At 44.5% G+C, this 25,028-nt stretch overlaps 1 protein-coding gene across 1 annotated transcript in view; it reads left to right on the top strand.

Annotated features, from left to right (window-relative positions):
• Window positions 1-4,245: 4,245 nt before the first annotated feature.
• LOC138683932 (uncharacterized) overlaps window positions 4,246-25,028 on the top strand; it is a 106,518-nt gene continuing 85,735 nt past the window's right edge. Inside the window, exons 1-3 of the mRNA XM_069777307.1 lie at window positions 4,246-4,755; window positions 4,923-5,033; window positions 12,900-13,143. Of these exons, the coding sequence (XP_069633408.1) occupies window positions 4,956-5,033; window positions 12,900-13,143 (322 nt within the window). The 5' untranslated portion in view covers window positions 4,246-4,755; window positions 4,923-4,955. The remainder of the gene's footprint in view (window positions 4,756-4,922; window positions 5,034-12,899; window positions 13,144-25,028) is intronic.

The following is a 25,028-nucleotide window of genomic DNA, read 5'->3' as shown; positions in this document are numbered from 1 at the left end:
TATCTTTGCTACTGACAAATAGAGCAGTGTCATGCACAGCATTCTGGTCTCCTGATGTTAAATGATGAAATATCTGAAGAGTATTCAGGATTCGCATTGGAAAAGGAGATGAAAAACAAGGGTTTTATAAACTTTAGCTTCTGCATGCCTTTTGGGTTTGTACTATATAAAGCTAGCTTAAAAAAAGACCTAAACAAATATTAATTCCAACCTCCCCTCTTGCTACTTGCAGAGGAAAATATGGCACAGATGCCGTCAGCCTGCAAGCGTCAAGGCAAAAAGTGTGTCTACACACTACTGGACAAAGCTGTGAGAAATGTGTTGTTTACTCATCCATTTTATTTTTAAATTCATATTCTAAACCATTTTAACATTTTTTGCCCATCTTTATTGACCTTGAAGATCTTTTATCATAAAAATAAATTATTGCAGAGCAAAAATCAGCAGTCGAACAGAACACAGCCTGCTACGTTGCAAAATAAATTTCTAGATAATTAAAAGCAGACTCTAACCAGATTGGTTGGAGCACATTCTTCACACAGGTTGTAGTGGCTGGCATATGAATGAGGGGTAAGGTTCTCCATACTGCCTTGTTAGTATATTCTTGTTAGAATGAGCATTTTTTTCTTCTTTTTTGATGGACCTAGGTAACAGCAGGAGGAAACATTTAAATTCACAGGCAAGGCTTAGGGATCTGCATCAGTAGGAGTAGGTTTCTTCTTCATCATGATCCTTCTATGGTATTTTCACTTCATCTGTCTTTCCAAAATGTCCCAAAGTAGTATGCAGGACCTGGCTCCTGCAATCAATCTAATTTACTGGAAGGTGAAAGTATCTATCAGGAAGACAATTCATGTTCATTCTAGTGGGTCAGCAGTAGCTGGAGGAGGACTAATAATGCTCAGCCTGGGAACAGTCCATCAGACTTTTATTACAGAGACATCCCGCATTTTATGCCCGCAACTTCTAGCAAGTACTGGTGAGATGTTAACACCTCATGAGCTCACACCATCAGAGTTTCAGGTGTAACGTTGTGAAAGACCTATACCAATCTGTCTTGAATGGGCAGCTGCTGCCAATTTTGATGTTCATGTGGCATCCTGGCGTTCTCAAGTTCCAGTGCTGGAAGACTGGAGGAGTTGATTGCCCTAAACATGGCATCTTGAAGACTTCAGAGCTATGACCTTCTGACATGTACTGCACCAAAGGCATTCTTAAAGCCTATGTGCATTTTAAATTTCATTGTTGCACTGCAGTTTTCCATAAACTTAAACTGTCTTTTAGAGTTCTGTCACCTTCTGTGCTTTATTAATGGCCCACAAAGTGTTGTCCTGGGTCTGGGGTTTATCTTCTAGCTGGATAAAATTGAGGAGAAAGCAGACTTAACAGCTCTCCAGGTTTTTTTTAGCAAATGCTGAAGTAGTATTTTTGCATGGAGAATGTCATACACAGCCACTCCATCATACATGGTCATCTGGTCTACAGTACAGCTCCAGCCGGTGGAGATTGAGGAATCTTAATAGGGGCAACCAGAAATCCTGTATCTGAATGTGTGTAATTGCAGCATGAGAGCTCTTGTTGATATGCTCAGGTCTGCACATGTCTTATTGCCACAAAACAATGTCTGGGAGACAGGCTTGAGCAATATGTGCTTTCATCAACCAAGCCATGAGGCCATGTACTTCTCTGGTAGCTTCTTCAAAACCACCTCCAACAGTGTTTTGCTAACCAGTATCACTGTTTCAGAAACTCTGAGAGAAGCTACTGCAAAAGTCATGTAGATATTTGATAGAAAGGGGTTATGTGATAGCGAGGGAAATGTTAGATGAAGGGAATGCAGGTGGTGCAAAGAAACTTGACGTCTTTTAGATATACGCAACCTTTCTCAGCACTGAATACTGCATTCCACCACTTCAAACACAAGACTAAAAAGGAACAGTGTATTAGGCCTATGTCCCAGGCCCACCATCTTTCACTTAAGTTGGCTTAGTTGCAAGGATTTCAGCAGAGTTGTATCAATTTCTGTTTCTTAAGAATCTGGCCTACCACGTTTGGTCACATTGCTCTGTTTTTGTGATTTATTTGGTATTTCATGTCTGAGGATTCTCAGTCTTCTGAGAAAGCAAGAGTACAAAGTGCCTTATAGAATATCTCAAATTGTGCTGGTTGTTATTTTTAGGAGGAAGGAAGGACTTCAGGAAGCGTGAGAGAAAAGGAAAATTATTGTTTTCAAGAGATACACTGCTGTTTGAATGCACTCTGGCCAGTGGGAGAGGCCAGAGTGTCTCCTGAGCAGATGAAGGAAGGAGGCAGTCCTTCCAGTCTGAAGCAGGAGAGTGCTCCTTCCCAGTCCATTTTAGAAAGCAGCACATCTCTAAAGGCAAGAAATTTGACAGCACTGCATGTTAGCAATGGGCAAACCTTACTGAGTTCACAGGCCTCGGAAGGCATCCAAACTGTCTTTTCATTTTTCTATCATTATCACCACCACTGCCTTCTGAAACCGAAAAGATACCACTTTTGCAGGTAGCAGAACAGCTTGCTCTTGCCCTTGTCTGTGATTGTAGCACTCTGTAGAGCATAAAAGTCTAGCTATGTGTGTATAGGGTCTGGCTGAGATGGAGTTAATTCTCCCCATAGCTGCCCTCATAGTGCTGTACTCTGTATTGGTAGCTAGAAAGGTGTTGATAACACACCAGTGTTTTGGCTACTGCTGAGCAGTGCTCCCACAGCTGGGTGCCAGGTGCCCACCAATGCCGTTCTATCACTCCCCCTCCTCAGCTGGACAGGGAAGAGAAAATGTAACAGGAAGCTCATGGGTCAAGATAAGGACTGTTTAATAAAGTGAAAGCAAAGGTCATGCATGAAAGCAAGGGAAAACAAATGATGTTATTCTCTACTTCCCATCAGCAGGTGATGTCCAGCCACTTCCTGGGAAGCAGGGCTTCAGTACATGTAGTGGTTGCTCCGGAAGACAAAAATGCCCCCCTTCCATCTCCCTTTACTTAGCTTTTATAGCTGAGCTGGTATGGAATATGTTTGATTAGTTTGGGTCAGCTGTCTTGCCTGTGTCCCCTCCCAAAATCTTCCCCAGTCTCAGCCTGCCATCAAGGGGGGGAAAAATGTTGGAGAGGCAGACTTGATGCTGTGGGAGCACTGCTCAGCAGTAGCCAAAACACTGGTGTGTTATCAACCAATACAGAGCACAGCACTATGAGGGCTGCTGTAGGGAGAATTAACTACATCTCAGCCAGACCCAATACAATGTGGCCTCAGTGTTCTTTAGATGTCAACTCCTCTGATGCAGGTCTTTTCCAGGCACATTGTTTTTTTATTATTCAATGCCAAACCAAAGATGTTCTGCATCACCTCAGTCTCCTTCAAACAGTTGTCCATTTGTGCACACTCATTTCTGTATATTTAGCTGAAGGCTTAATCACTGAGGATGTGAGGGAGAAGTGTGGCTCAGCCTGCATCGGAGAAGGAGAGCTAGGAGGAGCAGTGAAGTATACAGCTTTTAAATCATCAGTATTTTTCTACACGGTTCTATCACAATAAATTTCAAGTGTTTTACAGGTTTATTGCTGTTTCTGGAGTAACCTGGTTTATTTCTGTGGAAACACCTCTCCCCCCCCTCCCCCCATTTCCTAGAAGCTGTGCACACTGGTACCTGCCAGCTCAGGGAATGCAGGCTGAGCAGCATTTCCATCATGGATCACTCGGAAGCGCCCACCTCGGCCAAGCAATCTCGGAAGCAATGAGTCCTGCCGCTGCAGCCGTTTACCGCCTGGGCGGGTAAAGAGCTTGGCGAAAGAGGGCGTCTGAGAGTCATGCAGAAACACCGTGCCACGTGGCTTCCCAGCGGCTTCCTGCACAGGCCAGCCTCGATGGCGAGGTAACGCTGTCACAGTCCCTCTCATCGATTTCACAACCGCGGTATTAAACACCTGCTTGTCCTTCTTTCACAGGTTACAGTACAGAGACAACTACCACCCCACAGGTGCGACCGCCGGCCCCTGCGCCTCATCCCGGGGACGCCATCTTGTGGGCAGGCGGCCATTAGCCGCGGGCGAGCCGGTCACGTCCCCCCTTCTCCTTGGAGAGGGTCCCGAGCGCGCGGGCCAATCAGGGCGGCCGACGCTGCGGAGCACGCGGGCCCCGGCCGGGTCGGCGCGGCCGCCGGTCCCGGGTTGCAGCCGGTCCCGGGTTGCAGCCGGCCCCTCTCCTCAGTCCCGCGGTGCCGCCGGCCCCTCTCAGTCCCGGGCGGCCGGCTGCCTCCGCCGAGGGCCGCGGGAGTTTTGTGTGTGCACCGTGAGCTCAGGTAGTGAGTGGAGTGAACGCCCCCGCTCTGCAGCGGGGGCAGGGTAGAACGCGGCTTTGGCGGCTGCAGGAACAGCTTTGTTGGGCCACCGCTGTGCTGAGGGTGCCCGAAGGGCCGCCTCTCCCCACAGCGCTGGGTGGCGGTCGTTCAGTCTGCTTTCAAGTAGTGCGCGGCCTCGAGGGGCGGCAGATCCTCGGCCAGGGTCCGCTGCGGCCCACGTCTTGACACAGCGACTGCGAGACTGCCGCGCGTCGAGGGATAACATGGCGTGCCGTTCCTGTGAAGGCGTGCGTTGCAGCCCCTGCATCCTTCTTGCTGGAAGTGGTGCGTGCGTGGCCGTGGGTAGCCGTCGGGCAGCCCATTCTTCATCGCAGCGTGTGCTTCAGCGGGAGGCCTGGGTGAAGGCAAAGCCTGAGTAGCGGGCAAGCTAAAATGTAAGCACCTGACAGCATGTCACCACGGGAAGACGTGCAGCTGCGCGTCAGTGGCCAAGAGCGTAGTGATGCAGCACTGCCTTTGAAGTCCGCTACGTCTCTGTTGATAGGAGTTTCATGTGGGTTTTTTTAACAAGTAATTTAATCTCTCTGTTTCTCTCCTTTAGTCTTTAAATACGGACTGAGCATCTCTGTACTGCATGAGTGTTAATGAGGCACAGCTTGGCACACTTGCAAAGCGAATGTGGAAGATGTCTGCGAGCACGGGAGCGAAAGAGGTGAGACTTGAGGGAAGGAGGTCTGTGGGACGGACGGGGACTTTGCTGCTCTGCCGCAGGTGGAGAGGTGAGGGCAGGGAAGAGCTGCTGCTGTAGGGTGGGGGAACCTTCAGACACCAGCGTTTGTGGATGCTCTGACTGTCTCTCGGTAGCAACGTGACAGCTGGGTTTCTGGCACGCTGGCACAGGCAGAGGAAACGGTAGGGTTGTGGCCTTTGGCAGCCTCTTGAGGGTAGAGGCACCATCTCAGAGCAGTGACCCGAGGAGGCAGCCGACTTCTGTGAAAGACTCCGTTCTCTATTGACCAAAGGCATTGCTCAGCCTGGTTAGATTTTTTTCTCCCCTCTTTCTTTTTCCTTCCCTCCTTCCTCCCCAGTCAGATGATTAAGTGATTCAGACGGAAGTACTAGCAACGATCGTTAGCAAGAGTCGGACAGGAAATTGCAGCGCAAAACAAACAAACTTTCGGCAGTAGTCCATTTTTCAGGTACTCTGCAGCAGGTTTAATGATGTAATTCTCCAGTGCATCTGAATGTTTAAATATACCTGCGAAGGCGAAAAGTCCCTGGCTCATGCAAAATTGCCCTGAAGTATATAATTAATTTTGATCCATTGAAAATTCAGCAGGCCTGCACTGAGTTATAATGTTGGGCTTTCTGCGGGTGGTTTAATGCGTTTCTTTTGTGCATGCAGATTTTATCAAAGGTGGTGGCTCTTGGCCTAGTCAATATAAACTTCTTGTCTTTTGGAGCATATATGCGTTTCTGACATTATGTCCAGAATAGCAAAAGAGTTTATTAACTCTGTGTGAGGTCCCAGGAGAAGCCTAAACATGGAAAAAATAGAGATTTTAAAAGAAATTGCTCATTTCCTTGTCTGTGAGTAAAACGTGAGTTTGCCGGACCTGGGCAGATGGCTTTTATATTTTCAGAACCTGTCAGGTTTTTGCTTGGAAAGTGAAGAGTTTGGGATTTTTTCTTGACCTTTCATATTTATCTCTGTTCCATTTTTCACGCTCATGAGGCACCCCCCATATTATGAGGAAATACTGTTTCACGAGCTGCTTTGTGCCTTTCACACAGTATTGAGCTGAGTCAAAGATCCACTGCGTGTGCAACTTTACAGTAAGCATTTTTCCTCTGAGTAACTTACGCAGCTGCAAGAATTTTTAGTTGGTGCTCTTTGCAATCAGCTGTATAAGTGTCAGTACACCAAAATACAGAAACTACATGGAGACAGCACAGGGTTATGTTACAGTTGGGATGTGGACATAGGTCACGCAGGCCTGGCCGGAACGGCCTAAAGCCGGCTAAGCCGTCTTCTTGTAACAGCGTAACTGGGAAATCTCAAATCCAGGCAAGCAGCTTGGTTTGTATGTGGAGTATTCACCTCTGCTGCTGTCTTCCTGTTGCATCTGTGTTGCTATGGGTATCTGAATTAGCGAATTTTGAGGTAGCTCAGGCATGTCTTGGAGACAACACGCTTGGTCTTTGTCAGAAACTTGCAGAAGTGCAGCTTGGGTTTCCAGGCTGTGGTATACGTGGCACCAGTGCTATGGGGACCGGTGGCAGGCAGCCTGCTGCTGGTGTAGAGCTGGTTGTAGAGCCCAGCTGCAGGAGGCGGCCCAACTTCTCCAATTTCTTGGCAGACTGACTAAACCTTGCTGGTGTGTTTATTGGTACTGGCATGCCCAGCCCTCTCTTCTGACCAAGTGACCTTTTAACAGCTTCAATCCAGTGGCACAGTTTATCACATTTTCTCTTAAGGCACCATCTCCCAGGGCTTTGGAGAGCATAGTCTGTGGTGGGCTCGCACCACAGCAGGGAAGCAGTGGCAACATCTGTCTCCTGTCGTGGGAGCACCATGGCTGAGACAAAGAAGATCAGTTCAAGCATTCCCTCCAGTGGTGTTTCCTCTGTTGAGCAAGTCTGCCTGCCCCAGCCATTTCTCTCCCTCTCCTTGCTCTGGAGGGAGGGTGAGGTGAACCAGCCTGCTGCCCTGCACTGCATCTCCATCCCCATGAAGCCCGTGGTATTTCTCTGAAGTCTGGGAGGACTCGGTTGCTCCCATCAGGCCAGAACTGAGATTGTGTTACAAGAACTTTGTCAAAACCAAGCGATGTTAAGTGAGGACTACAAGCTGCTGCTGCTGCAAGACCGAGTTCACAATTTGCCATTGCTGTCTGCTTTTGTGGTATTTGTACCGCTGCAGACGAGGCAGGAGAGCTTCACTCTGCTTATTCTGTGGTGGGTGTGAGCAGCCGTGCAAGCTGCAAGGCAGTGGCCGTGCAGCTCTCCATTCACAAAGCCCGACTTCATTGCAGAGAGGCCTACTAAAGAAAAATGGGCTGACTAAATTAGACTGTTTCAGTGTGGACTAGGAAAAGTGGGAGTATATTTTAATGTCAAAGAAGAGTGAAATCTTTTTGTGTGAAATTGCTGTCTGCAGAGAAAGAGAGTGATGATTAGGGCTCTAGGTGAATCAACAGTGGTAGTAATACCACAGTGCAGTGAAATGTGGCAATACGTTGTTACTGGGCAATAATGTTTCTGTTGATGTCAGCAGCATAGAACATTAGCAAGAACTGAAGAACTGATTAATAGAAAACAACTTTTCTTCCAAGGCAACGTACCTGATCTCCAGTGCAAGACAATCTACTGGGAGATAATAGCTAGAAGCTGTGTACTATAGGCAGATGAAAAAAGGGCAGTGAACCATGATGGAGGGAAAATTGCCTTTCCACCTGGAGTTATTAATTGAAGGAACTCTTTTGAAGCAACCACATTTAAGCAAATGCACAGTAAGGCACCTAGAAGTAGAAGTGGATTTCAATTGTTTTTTTTTACCTTCTCAGCCAGTGTTTCTGGCAGAGCCTGCAGAAGTTACTACCATTGGTGGAATTAATACAGCTGCTGTCCTCATCTGTGTGTGTATATATGAGGCATCTTTCATGCAAAACCCGTGTTTTTCTGTAAAATCCTGTGCTTTAAGGCATGACCGTTGTCCTCCCATCTGGGAAGCATATGAGAAAACTTTTTGTTGGAATCCCTTTGCTGATCTGAGCAAAATGCCAAGCTTCTGCTAACAGTGGAAATGAAGCAGTAAACCAGGGTGACCCATGGGATGTGCTTTTGGAACTGGCAGGCCCTGAACATGTAAATCCTCTTTGGACCTGTAGTGGACTGATGAAGAAGCCGAGAGAAAACCAACGACAGGTGTCTCTTTCATGCCCTACATCCTGGGGAAATTAGCTGCATGTCCCTCAGAGGCTTTCCTCATTTACAGAATGGAGATTGGATTCCCTCCACCTCAAAGCTCTTTTATCAGCCCAGGGACGCGCTAGGTGAAACACGATACATCTAGGGAATGCCCAAGGTGATTTTCCTCAGGATGTCAGCTCAGACTGTATCAGAGTCTGAAGGTTTGATACTGTGGGACTGAGCAAAAGTTTGGATTTTACGCTGTTGTCCAAAAATTTGCTGTGCCTACAGCTGATCTTGATGCTGTATAGTAACCTTGCTGTCCATAGGAAATGTTCCTAAATAGCTACTAGATGCCATTTTCTCCACGCAGAAGTTTGTGGAGATATTGATGGTTGGTTTGCAGCAACTAAAACCGTAATTCTGTCAAAGGATGTGAGCATTCTTGATTTTTAATTGCACAATCTAAAGCAATTATAGTGTCATTCCAAACCCTGTTTGACAGCAGCTTTTCCTTTGTGGGCTGCCTATCTATCTATCACTATACAGTGAAAGGCTCGCATTACTTTTGTTGAGGGCTGTTAATGATTCAAAGGAGACAAAAGAATCCAAGTCAAGATTAGAAGCAGAGAGGTTCCTTTGGGAGGCCATACCAGAGGAGTGGGAATGCCTGTGTCCTGCCAAAACCACTCCCAAACCACACCGTTAAACCACACAGATTGCATCCTGCAGGACAAAAGAGACTGTGTGTACAGAAGACCTCCAAAGCTGATGAACAGAGATGAGTTGCTGGTTGCTAGCAGCCTGCCCCCAAGCTGTCAGGTCAGGGAACATGTCTCTCGGTCTTGGGAGAGCAAGGATGGACAGAGACAGTAATGGAAGCAAACTCTTCTTGTAGGTCACACAGCAACTGGGTGGTAGAGCTGTGACCTGAAGGCCAGGCTAAGGGAGCAGCACGCTTCTGAGAAGGGAGAGTTGGTGTACAAGTACCGTCAAAGACTTTGCGTACAGCAGATTCTGGTGATTCAGGATTTATACGGGTTCTAGCTGTCAGTCCAAAAATGTTCTCATGGAAGATGGATAGAAGGTGTTTTTTAAGACAAATGGATGCCTTGGCCTACGTTGGACTGTTTTGGAGAGTCAGAATAACACGACAGCAGATTATGTATTCTCAAGAATTGAGGACATGGTTTTGTCTCTTGTGTAGTCCTAGCATTTTATTTGCAGAAATGCGTGCTTGGTGATACTAACATCACAGTTCAGGAAAAGAAATGTATGAATGATTTCAGTGGCCTATGTAAAACGGAGTAGCCCAAAGCTCCTGTTGTTTGCACAAGAATAAGCAGGGAGTTTGGTTTTGGCTTACTCAGGTGGAGGAACAGTGTTGTTGAAGCGGGAGAATAATAGGTGCGGGTGATAGAATAGTTTAGCAGCACTAAATTTTTCAGCAATGTTGATTCTGTTCTAGCAGCTTGTTAGCTGAAGGTGTTTGAAAAAGTTACCATTCCCTCACAAAATCTGCCAGCATAGCATTTACCTGAGCAGAGATCTTTGAAAAGATAGTTGTTATTTTGTGGACCTGTTGAAGGTGGTTCCTGGTGGACCAGTTTTTTCCGTGTAACAGGGGAAGAGGAACACACCCTTCCGACAGGAGCTATTTATTTATATCCTTTATTGAAGGATCCTGGCGTTTCACTGGATGTTGCCAAGTCAGAATTCCTGTGCTTAAAGCTGAATGTTATGATAAAAAAGCAATGATAGGATTATACTCCATTGCAGCCTGATGGATGCATGAATTAATTGACTGTAAGAGGTAGAACTGATTGAGCAATTCAGGTTGGAGAGGACCTCTGGAGGCCTCTGGACTAATCCCCCTCTCAGAGCAGGGCCATCTGATTCAGGTTGCCTGGGGCCGTGGGCAGCCGAGTTCAAATACCTGCAAGGCTGAAAACTGCACAGCCTCTCTGGGCCCCCCCGTTCAGGTGTTTGACCACCTTTGTGGTGACCAGAGATCTGCTTTACTCCAGCTGGCATGAGTCTGGCTCTGCCTTCTCCATACCTCCCCTAGAGGTAGTTGGGGAAAGTTCAGAGTCACCCAAATGACTGTCCTGATTAATAGGTCTTCTGCATTTTTGATTCATCTATGTTTGCACTGAATACCTTTGCTTCACTGACTGTGGATTTGTATCTTTGCTTATATCTAAAGGGGGGAAAACCCCAATTTTCTGAGAATTTGGTCTGAAGATTCTGATCTTGTGAAACCACTGGTAAAAAACTCAAAGCTGTCATTTTCAGGTGCATTTTTTTTTCTACAGTCTGCCAAATTCTGTTAGCTAAAGCATGGCCAAAATGTCACACTACGCATGAGAAAAGACAGTGGAGTAGCCTTTGCCAGCTGCTGTGTAGGACACTGACCTTTGTACAGCTTGGAGAAAAAATGGAATATCAACTGCCTGGAGAAAAAAAGGAACATTTGATGGGCTAGGAGAGAGAGAGGCTGTGAACAATCTCTCGCTTCAGTTAAAAATGGTTTGTAATCCTGGTTTACTCATTGGAGATACCCCAGTCTCACTAGCAACTCTTCTCTGTGATTGCTGTCCCTTAATGTTGCCCTTAGCTTTGGTATCATCGTGGCAACTGATAACTGAACTACTTTAAAATTGGAGTGACTGTTCATCTCAGCTGTGACACAGAGCAGCCTGTGGTTTTCTCTGCAGCAAGGAGCCACTGCATGGACAAGGGGGAATTGCTTTTCTTCAGTTTCCACTGGCCAACGGGGATGCCTTTTTAAAAAATAGTGTAAGAAGTTATTGCTACAATAGCTGGGGAAGCCAACGCTGCAGTTCACGATTTTGCTGGCTGTGGGTGCCTCGCAAGCTATCTCCACAACATCAGCACAGTGGTTGCCTTAGGATGGAAACGGCACTGGTTAGTGGGAAGCTGTTTGGTCTTTTGTGCTTGTAGCAGTACTGCTAAAGAGAGAGGTCAATTTAGTTCTTTCATTAGCTTTGTGTGGGTCGTGTAGTTTCATCACTTTAAAATGAATCGTGTTTGATCCAGGAGGAAACGGGCTCCTGTCTTCAAAGGCTTGGCTGGTTGCTTTTCAGGACCTACACAAGGTCCTTGGTAGAGCTCACGCCTTGGGGCTCTTAGACGAAATGTAGCGTTTCACTTCTTCTGGCTGAGCAGGACAGGGTTTACCATTTTTGAGAAACGACAGTTCATCTTCTCATTCCGACGGTACTACAGAGCTGGCTGTACTGGCATGAATCCACCTAAGTCCAGCAGCATCAAAGGAAAAAATGTCTGTGAGAGAGAGACTGCCCAGATCAGCAGTGACACCAAAGACGTTAGTGCGTGACCACAGCCAAGAAGTACCAAGTTTCTTGAAATCCACACCCAGAAGCCCCACCTTCTTTCTGTTTGGTCCCTGAACTAACTGATTTAAAAAAAAACCAGTTCTGTCTGTCTTTGAGCAATCCAGTCCTTGCCTTCTTTGTCCTTCATACATTTTTGAAACCGAGTTTTCAGAAGCTGTGAAAAAGAAGTTCTAATTGAAATGAAAGCATTTGTATTGTTTTCTGAAGTCAGGGCTTTCTTCTCCCAAAATGGCATTTTCTGTTGGAAGTCATTTGTCAAGAGTCAAACAAATCCTCTTCAAACAATTACAAACTTGCTTTCTTTTTCTTAGGAAGGACTGATGTTGTCATCAAGGTCTGGTAATTGCCATTAGCACATGAATGCCACAGCTTGAGTGTGAAATACACATACTGTATCATTTTTACATTTCACAGCTCTAAACGCACTTGTGTGTTTGGGTTTTTATTCATTCCCTGAGCAACATGCTGTGTGTTGCCTCTAGCTCACACCTCTCTGTAATGTGGTTTTACTGGTTATTAGATTTCTAAGACCCTGTCAGAAATTTAACTTTTTTTTTTTTAAATTATTTTTACTTTTCTAAATAGTGAACATTGTGCCATAATATTTGGATGTGTAACTGTTCTGATGGAATTTCAGGTATCTGGTAGCTAGTGAGTGGGAATAAAGTGGGTTTGTTTGACCTGAGAGAGTCGGTGAAGAAAAACAGATTCTAAGAGAAATGAGTGTTGTCTTTTTGAGAAACATTATTTTGTTTTGTTAGTAGAACTGCTGAATAAACTGTCAAAACTCTTTCAAGCCTTACCATGTGGTTCCCAGAATAAGTAATTCTTTTAGAGGAGGAAGTATTCATGCACAGTTCTGGCATTTCAGAAGGCTAGCGTTGTTTCCTGGGCTTCAGTGACAATCTCTGAAATACCCTCGTCTGGGTGACCCCTGCCGATTTTCAGCAGACAGCTTGAAAACGGCAAGTTTGCAAACCTCTTCTTCTGTGATTGGATGCAAAGCATCTCCTGGTGTCTTCCTCAGTGATCCTGCCTCAGGACAGGTATTTCATTATGTCAGGAGCGTGTGCCAGAGAAAAGAGGTTACTAGCAGAATGCCGCTTTACCAGGATGGTTTGTGCAGGCACCCAGGCTGCTAGGGAGGAAAGGAGATGGTTGCTGTGTTGAGATTTGAAATGGCTGTAGCGCAATGCTGCCGACGTGGCCCACAAGCGGGTGTGTGTTCCCCATCCACGTCGAGGTGCAGAAGGCAGTTTCATTTTTTGTTCTGATCTTCTTCTTAGGAGCCACCAGAAGGAGCCACCGCAGTGGAAGGCACTGACAATGGCACAGACAGAGAGAGGAGGAATACCTCCATCTTGGAAATCGTAGCAGCGTACGAAAGTGAACGGAATGAAAAACTGGTGGATGTTCGGTGCTGTGCAGATATCCCACCATGTTTTATCCCACCGCTGTCCACTCAAGTGCTAGCTTCTGGGATGCAGATTTACCCACGAGGAGCAATCATCCTTTCACGAGCTCTTGCAGGTGAAGTGCAATTAATGGCATCTCCTACTAATCATCTCCAAAACTGGAGGAAGTTATCCCACTTTAGTCTGGGAGGGGGAGAAAATTTGGAACTAGTATAAAATAGTGAAGTTCAAAGCAGTATATGTCATTCTTGTGTTCTTGAACTGCCCATACCACAGCATGCAAACCAATGCATTCAAGAGGCCAGTTCTGTAAAATTTGGCACTTTTCTGGATTTGCAGTATCTAAAGCGGGTGGACGGCGTATTTCCTGAATGTCATCTCTCTTGCTTCCTGCTGTTTCTGCATAGAGCCATGAGGTCTGTTTTGGTTTCTGCACACAGATGTATTGCACTGGAGGTTTAAATGGCAGGTTCATCCTCTCCTGGCAAATCTTAACGGACAGGTTCTGAAAATATTTTTGTATCTTAGAGTAACTAGAATCCAATTAAGTAAGTGAGAAAAAGAAAAAGCTATTTACTGTCCTGCCAGCATAAATGAATTTTTTGGAGAGGTTGTGTGTCTGAGCAACACAACATTTGACACTAGCCCATCAGTTACATACAAACTGCTCGGCACAGTGGTAGCCAACATAAGCTCTGCTTGGGCAAAACTTTACCTGACCTCCGCAGGCAGTTAAATAACATTCCCTGGGACCTGTTCTGTTGCTTCGTTCAAAATGGAAGGATTCCTCCAGTTCCTGCTGGCTTGGCAAAACAAAGCTCCTGCCTCAACATGCCACCAGACAGAGAATAGTCCTTTCTCTTAAAAATGAGTTGTCAGTGGTATAGATTCACTGTGCCGTGTACAGAAGGAGTGTTCTTCAGAAAACAGGGACACGAGTCACTTTTCATCCGGTGCTGAATCACTCATGAGGTTTCTTTGCCTATCAACCTCATTTTTTTCTTTCCTGCTCCGAACTGCATTAGGAATCTACCCTGTGTGGTATTTAGATGAGTAGCATGAGAGTCAAGTTGTGAGTGAAGTGCAGTCACTGAACAGTGACAAGAAAAAACAGCATGTTAAGCTGTAAGCAGTACCTGGCAACTTTCACCCAGAGAAGCGTACCATATGAACATATTATTTGTTTGCAGCCACAAGGGCTGCGGAGAGTATATCGGTAATTTTCAGCTTGCAAGGAGGAGGCACAGCTGGCTTCTGTTTTGACACATTGGACTGCCAAATTTAACAAGTAGGCAATGAGGTGGTTTTTATCTAAGATTTCTACAGTAAATTAGTTAGCAATTATGTTACACTGTTCTTGCACGTTGCTCATCTCAGAAGAAGTGAGAGGTGCTCTGGATAGTTTTGGGCCAGAGGAGTCTGTGTATTCTTGAGGAGCTACACGTGCATCCTGCTGTCGTGAGATGTGTTTTGGACTACATCTACCAGTTAAGTGTGCTTGTGCAAAACCTGCTTTGATTAGATGCATCCTTTGGGCAAAGCACAAGGTTTGAAGGTTCAAGTCTCTTGCCTTTGGCTAATAGACTCCATCAGGGAGTGTTACGTTCTCTCTATGATGGAAAATGTTCTGTCACCTTGGCCTTCTTGAATAGGACTAAACACATTTTTACAAACCTTCAAAATGTGTATTTAGACCACATGTAAACCAGCCTTCTCAAATGCAAGAAATTGAAAGTTCTTGCACTGCCTTGTTTTACAGATGTGGTCCAAACGTGTCTAAGATGTAAGTTTCTGTTTATAACGGTACCATAAATAGCTATCAGAAGAATTAGGTATTTGGTTTGGGTAAATACATAGAGACAGCAAAGTATGAAATCTTAAGATAATCACAAAGTTTGGACTCGCACATTTAAAGTTCTGATGCGTTCTGCCAAGCTAGTGACCAAGCTCCACTGCTGTCTACAGGAGTGAATCTGACTGTGTGCCGCTCTCAATTCTTGTAAGAAAGTGGAGATTCCTGTTCTGTAATTAAGGACAGAATGGTGTCCTGGAGCTGACGCTGTAGTGGGGGTCGAAATGGTCATAGCATATAGTGAGGTGTAATACTGACGTTGGAAGGCGTTATGGATTTTTGTGGGCATATTGTATCAGATGCTCCAGCTAAATACTGAATTAATTCTTCAAAGACGTCTATTATAGTGCTCATATAACTAATTAAGCTGTGATTTAGCTTAGGAGTGTGGTCATAAGTAATGCTGGCTCCCTGGCAGCTGGGGAGGCAGGGTGCAGCACTCTTAATGCCTAGTAAATGCTCAGCTTGAACTGTATTTGCCTGAGCCCATTCTGCTTCACAGCAGTATGAGACAGACCAGGAAATGCACCTCCGGGGAATCAGGATACCTTCTGGGTGATTAAAGTGACTCTGCTTTTGACCTTTGGCCTTTCACGTTATCACACCATCCACGGTGTGCTAATAATCTCACAAAAATTCATGGTTTAAGCAAGGTATGCCACACTGTGCATTATAAGGCTTTTATTTTGTTCTGTGCTGTGCAGTTGTAAACCCTGAAAGCTAAGCCCCAAGACTAACGATAGCAAAGGAGCCCCAAGAGAGAATTTCCTCTAGACAGATGACATTCTTTTCTCCAAGTGAGGGCAAAACTGTCCAGTTCTGGTTCCGTGCGCACCCCGTCCCTCCTGCAGGTCTTCCAAGAGCACTTTTGACATTGCAGGTGGCTTTGAACAGGAGTTAGTTGTATCTGCTTACTTCTGGGTTTTTTGTTGTTTGGTTTTTTGGTTGGTTTTTTTTTTTTAGTAAGAAAGCTAATTAAAGCACTGGAATAGTTGTATAAACCCATCACAGGCTACATTTCTTCCCCAGACTTACTTGTTTTTCCTCCAAAACACTGCTCTTTCAGTGCTCACCTGTCCTGTTGACAGAGATGGGTTCAAGCACAGAAAACAATAGGTCCAGGGGTCTTTAGAAAAGGCCAGATTCTGAGGATAGTATCTCGGCAGCCAGAGAGGTAGGAGAGAAAACATGACCTGAAAAATCCAGAGGTAGGAATTCCCGCTGACCCCTGGAGATGCCTTACATCTGAAAGCCTTACTGGGTGGCCCAGCAAAATTCATTAGAGCACAGAATAAGCCTTACTGAGGTGGTTCACCTGGATTTCATTCCCTTAGGATCTGGCTGGTGCCATGGCAATGCATGGTTGGGATTCTGCATTTTCTGGATGCTCTGGGTTGAGCCTGTCCAGCAGTTAGGCACCCACACAGCCACTCGCTCACTCAGCCCTCTCCCACGGGACAGGGAGAAAATAGAAGGAAGGTAAAAAGACTCATGCATTGTGGTAAAGGCAGTTTAATAGGCGAAGCAAAAGCTGCGTGCACCAGGAAGGCAAAGTGGGGTTTTTTTCGCTACTTCCCATCGGCAGGCAGATGTTTAGCCACTTGCTGGAAAGCAGGGTGTCAGCACATGCGACAGCTGATTGGCAAGTGGAGGACAAAGACCATAACCATGAGTGTTGCTGCTTCCTCCTCCTTTCCTTGAGCTTTTATTGCAGATCTTGACATTATATGGTATGGAATACCTCTGTGGTAAATTCATGTCAGCTGTCCCAGCTGTATCCACTGCCAGCTTCTTGTCCACAAGAGGACAAGGTGGCAGCGTGAGGAGCAGAGAAAGCCTTGACACTGTGCAAGCACTGCTCGGCAACAGTCAAAACACTAGCGTGCTGTCAAGGCTGGTTTAGTGACAAATCCAAAACACAGCACCTTACGGACTACTGTGAAGGAAACCAGCTCCGTGCCAGCCAGATGCAGTACAATCTCTACCTCCTATTCCGTATCATTTGTGTCATGCTCAGGTCCTCCACTACCCAACAGATCCTCATCAGCCAGCAGCCTTTTTTCATCCTTTGTTATACACACCTATATCCTCCCCTTACTTTATGGACCGTCCTCATCAAATGTCCATAAATGTCCATTGACTTCATTTATTCCATGGCTTGGTCTCCATCTGTTACGGTGGTCACTCAGGACAGGAGAGGCAGCGTGTTGAGTTGAGGTGTTGGGCTCCAAAGCGAGCTCAGCTTGGGTTACCACTGCACTTGCCCAGTTTCTTGCGAGGCTTGTCCTCTGTTGGATTGGGTGCTTCCTACTAAGGTGGCTTCTGTAACGTACAACTCAGATTGTGAGATACGATAGTCCAAACGTAACATCCATCACACTGGGCTAGATCTGGCTTCTCCTCTAGTTGTTTGGAGTAGGTAGGAAGAGGACTGGTGAAGCCACGATTGAAATTGTGACAGGTACCGCAAACTGCTACTTAGTGGTTGAAGTCTTTTGTCTTCACAGGATACAATACTTCCACAATGGGGAAAGGAGTGTGTTTCTGGATGCAGGAATGGTCTTGGACTGGTCTTGCATTTTCATGAATAAAGGACAACTTATATGCACCCCTACAGAAATAAATGATCCAAAATGTTACATATATATTCTGTATGAAGTTAAGCTAAATAAGTGGGTACTGAAAACGTTATAATGTTACAGTGCCCTAAGGTTGTTAAATTACAATAGTATCAGTGGTAGCTATATGAACCGATTGTTCAAGAATTCCTAGTCTCGGCTTAAGAACCATAGCAAAAAAATCCATGTGGCTTGTGCACAATAAAAGAAATATTCAAAGGCACCAAACAAGAAATGAATTTACTCTAGGATTTTTGTTTTCAGTTTTATTCTTAATGAGTTAAAAAGAATCTTTAAGTGTAATCTGGAGTTGTTAGAACGGTAAGGAGCGTCAAGGTACACAGCTAAGTGCTGTTAACTAGTCCTTCTGCTAATTTCAGTTATTAAACAAGAAGAAGAGTTTTACCTTCTTTTATCTACAGAGTTTCTGAGTATGTAAGAATGAAATTTCCCAAAGGCAGAGATGATTTGACTAATTCAGTCACTGACTAAAGTACATTATGAGTATACAGCTAGGTTTGCAGATGCTGCACACAAACCTTCACCCTTAATTAGATTATACCAGAAGTAGATAATGGTTTTACAGTCTGCTTCTCATCATCTTATTAAGCGTAACACCATACGGACTGGAAACAAGGTGGTTTCGTATAATCCTGTGTGGGGTCATATGGCTTGAAGCAGTCTGTGAATCCATCTTCAGAGGAACACATTCAGGAGTTTGTGCCGATCCTTTGATCTGTTCTGAAATGTTCCTATTTTCAGTAGCTTTCGAAACGGGATAGTGCCACCCAAGCTTCCTAGCTGCGAATGAGAGCCACGTAGAGTCCAGCTGTTCTGGCCTTCCAGTTGTCTTAATGAGGATGAAGAGGGTGGAGAACTGTTGTCATGAATTGCAGTTGTACCCACGATGGCATTAGGTTTTATGACACAGATGTTTATCAGCATTTGCAGAAAATAATTGCTTTTCTTTTTTAAGTTCAATGAAGAGATTGGGACTGAAGGAACATAGTAACTTAGTTCCAGTATTTCAGCTCTCTTGGGTGTTGGTATAAATAGCTTTGGGAACATGGAGTGAGCAGGACGACAACAGAAAGAAACAAGTCAACCGGCTCCACTAGCCTCCTTCTTGGAACAGGCTGTCAACACTGATAAACAAAATGCATGATCATTGCTACTAGACCAGTTCTGGTCTCTTCCTAAAATGCTGATGCAGTGTTAGCTCTTGTGATCTCTGTTCTACTGATTTATGAGGAGAGAGGATGCATTTTTATTCCAGGAGGATTTCTGTTCAAGGTGTGATGAGCTCAGAGTATTTGCTAAGTGTTTCAGGCTCTGGAGGTGGGGAAGACAAGTCTTCAGTGCTTTCCTAATGTGGAGACAAACCTGAACGTGACCCATACAACAAACCGAGATGCCAACACTTAGCTTTTGTGGTTGCTCTTGCAAATGGAAAGAACTTCATGATTTTTCTAGGAAGCAACTTTTCCTTGAGCCTGAGTCTCAAAACTCACATGCAACTGCCTAGCTTTATAACAGTGAGCATACCTTTTCCAAAACTGCTTCTGAGTGGGGCTTGAGCCTGCAAGCTTCATACCACGAGTTCTTTGAACTGCGATTCACTGAACACAGGGACAGATCATTTTCTGCTGTCTGATGAACCTCATCTGCATACTGGGTGCATGTGAATTTGTGAAGAATGTGGCTCTAGTGAAGTTGCCACACAAGCTAATCTTGAAGCAAAGTACAATTATAATTACCTTTACGCTTCTGCTGTTGTTGTTAAGGTCAACATGTTTTGTTGTGAATACACTGGCACTCTTTAGAAGTGTCATGTAATGATTTGATTTTGTATTTTAACTAAGCAAATGACAATATTCCTACTTGTTTTCTGGATGCAGGATCAGACCTTATTCTTTCCCTCTCTTACCTCCACAAAATTCCCCGACCTACAGCTATTTTTAAATACTGTGCTGCCCATGAGCTGAGTATCTCCAGTCCTACCTTTTAGACTTTTGTTAGTCTATTAATCAAATTCAGAAAAAGTTGGGAGAGAGTGACTCCCTGGTTTAAAAACTGGAAGTGTAGCTGTGAAATTATAACTCTCTGATGAAGAGGAAGAAGTTGACATTTTTAGCCTTTTCACATCAAGATTTTGGCACAGGGCCTCATGTTCACTGTATCATTTTATTAAAGCTGCCCTACTTATGTCAAGAGCTGTGCAAGATTTTCATTCAAGTTTTGTTCCCCAAATACATTTCTAAACCTCATGCAAAATGAAAGACGGTTCTCTAATCGTGTATTGGGGATTTTTTTCCTCGGCTCCGAGAATTGGCTGTGTACAAGGATGATAAGTGCGAAGCTATTTTTGGTTGACAGGAAGGCTCTTTAGACAAGCTTTTCACATGGCATTGGTGTGACTCTTGTGTGTAATCTTATACACAGAAAAGACTGGTATGCCATTTTCTGACATTCTTCTATAATTGACCTGGAATACGGAAGACTATCCCTCTTGTATAAACCATATTATGTTTATGAGTAAATATTAGTATAGAAGCGCTCGCGCCTACAGAGTATAAATGCCCCCCCCCGCCTTGTTTTGACTGTAAAAGAAATGAGAGAGAAGTATAGAGGAGTATTCTAGAAACAATGCATAAATTAAAGCAGTAATTTATTAAAAACTATGAAATGTTTATGTTGCAGGCAAAAATTAACAGCCAATGTGGAATTCTCCTGTGGAAGATAAAAGCAGCTCAGAGGAGGATATATAGAAATCTTATTCTTTTCTTTTGGTGGAAGCGGGTAAATTCTTTGGGGATTTTAGAACAAATGTCATCAGAAGTGTCACTATGTATAATAGTGCATTACTTTAATGACTGTGTTGTTCTAGCTCCACTCATGAAGGCTGGCTATTTTTATCCTTCCCTGAGGTTTTGATTTGCAAAATAAATACACTTCAGGCAACAGGATTCTTGAACTGTAGTAACGTACACTAGAAGTATGTAGGTTCCTCTGGCAAGAAAATTGAAGCTCCTCTACCTACAACAGATAAAATTACTACTCTTGAGTAAGCCATCCTGCAGTTTCTGAAACTTGCCAGACAAAAATTTAAACCTTACTTACTTTATGCCGTGGTTAAATTCACCATCCAACTTTCAGTAGCGGATAGATGCTGTCTGTTGCATTTTTTTCCAGTCCTGGTGGTAAAAGCTAGGCATTTCTGTTTCCTAATCTTCTAAAGACCATGATAAAACCTACTTCTGTATACTTCAACATTTCTCTGAAGTCAATGATAAGATGAATTTTAATGTGAGATGTGCAGAATTCTAATGTAGCTCAGTCCAGTTATGTTTTTTTTGACATTTTATAGAAGGTGAAGATACCTTTTGCAACACAGATACGTGTATGATGTGGAAACAACTTATTAATGAGTCAGTAACAGAGCTGAGAGTGAAACACAAACATCCCTGCTCTAATTGCTAAATGAAAGCTCCTCCCTGCCATGGCAAATGTACAGATGGAGAGGGAACTGTGGTAGTATCTCTCTGTATGGCAAACAAAAGGCATCAGAGATGCACATGCTTTGGGTGAAACCATATTATTAGCTTTCTTTTAGTGTGCTTTTTGAGACTCAGACACGTTCCCCGTAGGGAAGAAAGGCCAGCCTCGGCCTTAGACTACCTATTTTTAAAGCCCTACCTTTTTTCAGGCACATAATCAGAAGGCGAAATTGCATAACACTCAGCGAGCCCACTCCACTTAATTCATTCTTCAGAAGAAATCAAGTGGGATTGTCTTTAAAGAAGAAAATGCTTACCGTGACTTCTGAAAACCCTCAGTAGTTTTCAGGAGTTCTTGAGTCCAGCTGCAATAGCAACAGTATAAATAGTCAGCAATAAACAAAATGTCTCAGCTGTTTTTCCAGTGGGTGTTTTAAGAACTGTCAAATTCATGTGCATGTTGTTAATGTCTTCCTCAAGCCCTTCTTCAGTTTCTCTAATGGTTTCCCCTCCATGTCCTTCTGTCTTTCGGTAATGAGATGCAATTCAGGACTTACAAAACCAGTTAAAGGTCACTAGACGCCAAGTCAATTAAGAAAGAGCCTTAGCATCCAAATGCTACTGTATTAGTAACATTCTAATTAAATACTACACAGTGTTTTGTACTGTATAGATGAAAACAGTGTAGGAATAAGAAAGAGATTAGCTATGAACCGGCACCTGCGTGGTCTCTGGGGGATGAGAGGCTGGCTGAGCCTCCACAGCTCCAAGGACTGGCAAGCTTGGCCAGGAATCTCATGCTGTAAATCGTACCAACCCTGGCAAAAATCATGCATTCATTTTGGGGTAGCTGTTTTGCCATGCTGTCCTTGGCAGCTATGTCGTCTTGGAAGGGTGACTTGAATACCCTTTTAAAATCAGACCTTTCATGTAGCTTACACCCCAGCTTGCTGGAAAATGTTGAGCCAGAGGTTTTTTAATCAAAATGTCAACAAAAGTTCCATGAGCCCTTGCTAAATCCAAGGTGAGATTACAGCTAACCATGATTTTCCTCAAGAAGATTTGGAATATAAAGTGAAGTAGGAACAAATACTTTCTAGAATCTGAAAATGCAGCTTGCAAACAGAAGGAAGCATTTATCCTTCTGTGATTCCCATGCATGAGATTTCTGGTGCTAAATTACAGCCAGCATTAAATAAGTGATAGTGATAGTAAGCTGGGGAAAGTCAAGACCATAAGAAGCTATACTTAATTTATCTCCTCTTTTGTCACTGTAGTAAATGGGAGCAGGGCCAATGAACGACCTACCCCGGATTCCAGCTTTTTCACCAGATTGCAGTTTCCTTTCCCTTTGTTTAGCAACAAGAAAAGGCATGTAAAGAGTTTGGTTGGTTACTGGCTTAATGGAGGTTTACTGGCAAAAACAGTGGGTAAGCTGTCTCAGATCCTATTGCCCAAGCCAATATAAAACATAGCAACACTGTTATGTAAATTAACCCGTTAGAAAATACCTAGAAGTTTTCCTCAAGTTTGAGAGCAGAAATTTTAAAGATACTGCTGGAGATAAGCCTCCCAAGTCAAGGCAGACTGTCACAGAATCATGGAATAGTTTGGGTTGGAAGGGACCTTTAAAGGTCATCTTGTCTAACCCCCCTGCAATGAGCAGGGATACCTTCCACTAGTCCAGGTTGCTCAGAACCCTGTCCAACCTGACTTTGAATGTTGCCAGGGATGGGGCACCTACCACCTCCCTGGGCAACCTGTTCCAGTGTTTCACCACCCTCATTGTAAAGAATTTCTTCCTTGTGTTCAGTCTAAATCTACCTTACCCCCTTGTCCTGTTGCTACAGGTGCTACTAAAAAGTTTGTTCCCATCTTTCTTATAAGCCCCCTTTAAGTACTGAAAGGTCGCAAGAAGGTCTCTCCAGAGCCTTCTCTTCTCCAGGCTGAACAACCCCAACTCTCTCAGCCTTTTTTCGTAGGAGAGGTGTTCCATCCCTCTGATCATTTTTGTGGCCCTCTTCTGGACCTACTCCAGCAGGTCCATGTCTTTTTTGTGCTGAGGACTCCAGAGCTGGATGCAGGACTCCAGGCGGGGTCTCACCAGAGCGGAGTAAGGGGGCAGAATCACCTCCCTCAACCCACTGGCCACGCTTCTTTTGATGCAGCCCAGGATATGGTTTGCTTTCTGGGCTGCAAGCACACATTGTCATCACATGTCCAGCTTTTCATCCACCAGTACCCCCAAGGCCTTCTCTGCAGGGCTGCTCTCAATTCCCTTCATCCCCCAGCCTGTGTCGATGCTGGGGGTTGCCCCGACCCATGTGCAGGACCTTGCCTTTGGCCTTGTTGAACCTCATGAGGTTCACGTGGGCCCACTTCTCGATCTTGTCCAGGTTCCTCTGGATGGCCTCCCATCCCTCAGGCGCGTCAACCGCATCGCTCAGCTTGGTGTCATCTGCCAACTTGCTGAGGGTGCGCTAGATCCCACTAAGTCATTGATGAAGATGTTAAACAGTGCTGGTCCCAATACGGACCCCTGAGGGATCTGGACATTGAGCTGTTGACCACTACCCTCTGGATGTGACCATCCAACCAATTCCTCATCCACTCAACAGTCCATCCATCAAATCCGTATCTCTGCAATTTAGAGGGAAGGATGTTGTGGGTGACCATGTCAAAGGCCTTACAGAAGTCGAGGTAGATGACAGTCAAGGCATGTAGAGTTACTAGCTGAGCTAGTGACTCCAAAAATAGAAGTTATTTATTTTAACTGGGCAACATTAATGTTGCCAGAAAAGAATGTGCTCCTAGACTGTTAGTTCCTGTTGTTGTCACTGCTTAAGCCTGCCATGTACTTGTAACTCAAGCATGGCTGCCAAGTGCTTCATCTGACACTGTTTCTTGCCTTGCAGTTAGTAGATGTTCTGAACTGCCTCTATACTTTCTTTGGGATGTAAGCACCATGCAAACTTAGCCTACAACTTACTCAAACCTAAAAAATACCCTGCTTGCTGTGTTCCACAGAGGTGAGGCGATTCAGTGGTTCCTGAGGTAACAGAAGCTTTTGATGACACTGATTTCACAGTACATGATAAAATGAAATATTTTGCCTGTTTGTCTTCATTTCAAAGAATGGATATTTCTGCTGTCATTTACACAAGAATTACAGAGGAGTTAATTGGTTAAATGTTAACAGGCTTAGTGTTTTATAAACAAAACAGTATTGGTTTATGAACTTACTGTTGTTATAGAAACACCAAACCAGAGAAGAGTTTAATCCACAGCTTTTTGGTAAAGCTCAGGTCTCTTAAAAAGCCTTGGATTACAAGAATTACCGTATGAATTTGCAAAACTGGTAATAGCATCTTTTATGCAAATCCAAGGAGGTCAGGTCTTTTTTTGGTCTTGTGCTTCCTTTTGACTTTTCTAGCTGGAGATCCATATCTAAAGTTAGGGCTTTTCTTCAGCTTTCACTTAAGCTCATTGCTACTGACACCCCTTCTTCCCCGCTAGAGGAGGGCTGAAGTTGACCAGGTTATATCTCTATCAATTTATATCTGTATTCAGCCAGCAGGAAGGATATTGGATCTTCTTAACCATTCAGCTTTTCTGGAGAGAGTCAGTGCTACACATCTCCCAGGGTGTTGGGAATGCCAGCTCTGAAGCAGCGTACTCGTTTCTAGCTAAGGTGACTTTGTTCTCTTAAGTTTCTGACTGTGCCAGAAGTCAGACTGACCCTTTGTTTAAAATGTAAAAGAATTCTGTGCAGCAAGACTCCTGTCTGGACTTCAAGTTGGTTGAGACCTGGGCTTCTGGATGCAATTGTTGGTTTTGTTTCTAGCTGGTGTATCCACCATGCATGCAGATCCAGCAGAAGATATGGCAGTTCAGCAGCTATTCCTGTTGGTGGTGACTTTTCCCATGAAATGACTGAGGCAGAAAATGACGGCTGAGACAAACAGCGTTAGAGAAACCTGTACTTTTCCAGCAGCCCCATACAAGCAACCGTGCTTTTGCTGAAATGCAGATT

This window comes from Haliaeetus albicilla, chromosome Z, assembly GCF_947461875.1.
Source record: "Haliaeetus albicilla chromosome Z, bHalAlb1.1, whole genome shotgun sequence".
Classification (NCBI taxonomy): Eukaryota; Metazoa; Chordata; class Aves; order Accipitriformes; family Accipitridae; genus Haliaeetus; species Haliaeetus albicilla.
The sequence above is the reverse complement of the archived record's forward strand: the minus strand, read 5'-3'. Positions and strand labels throughout refer to the sequence as shown.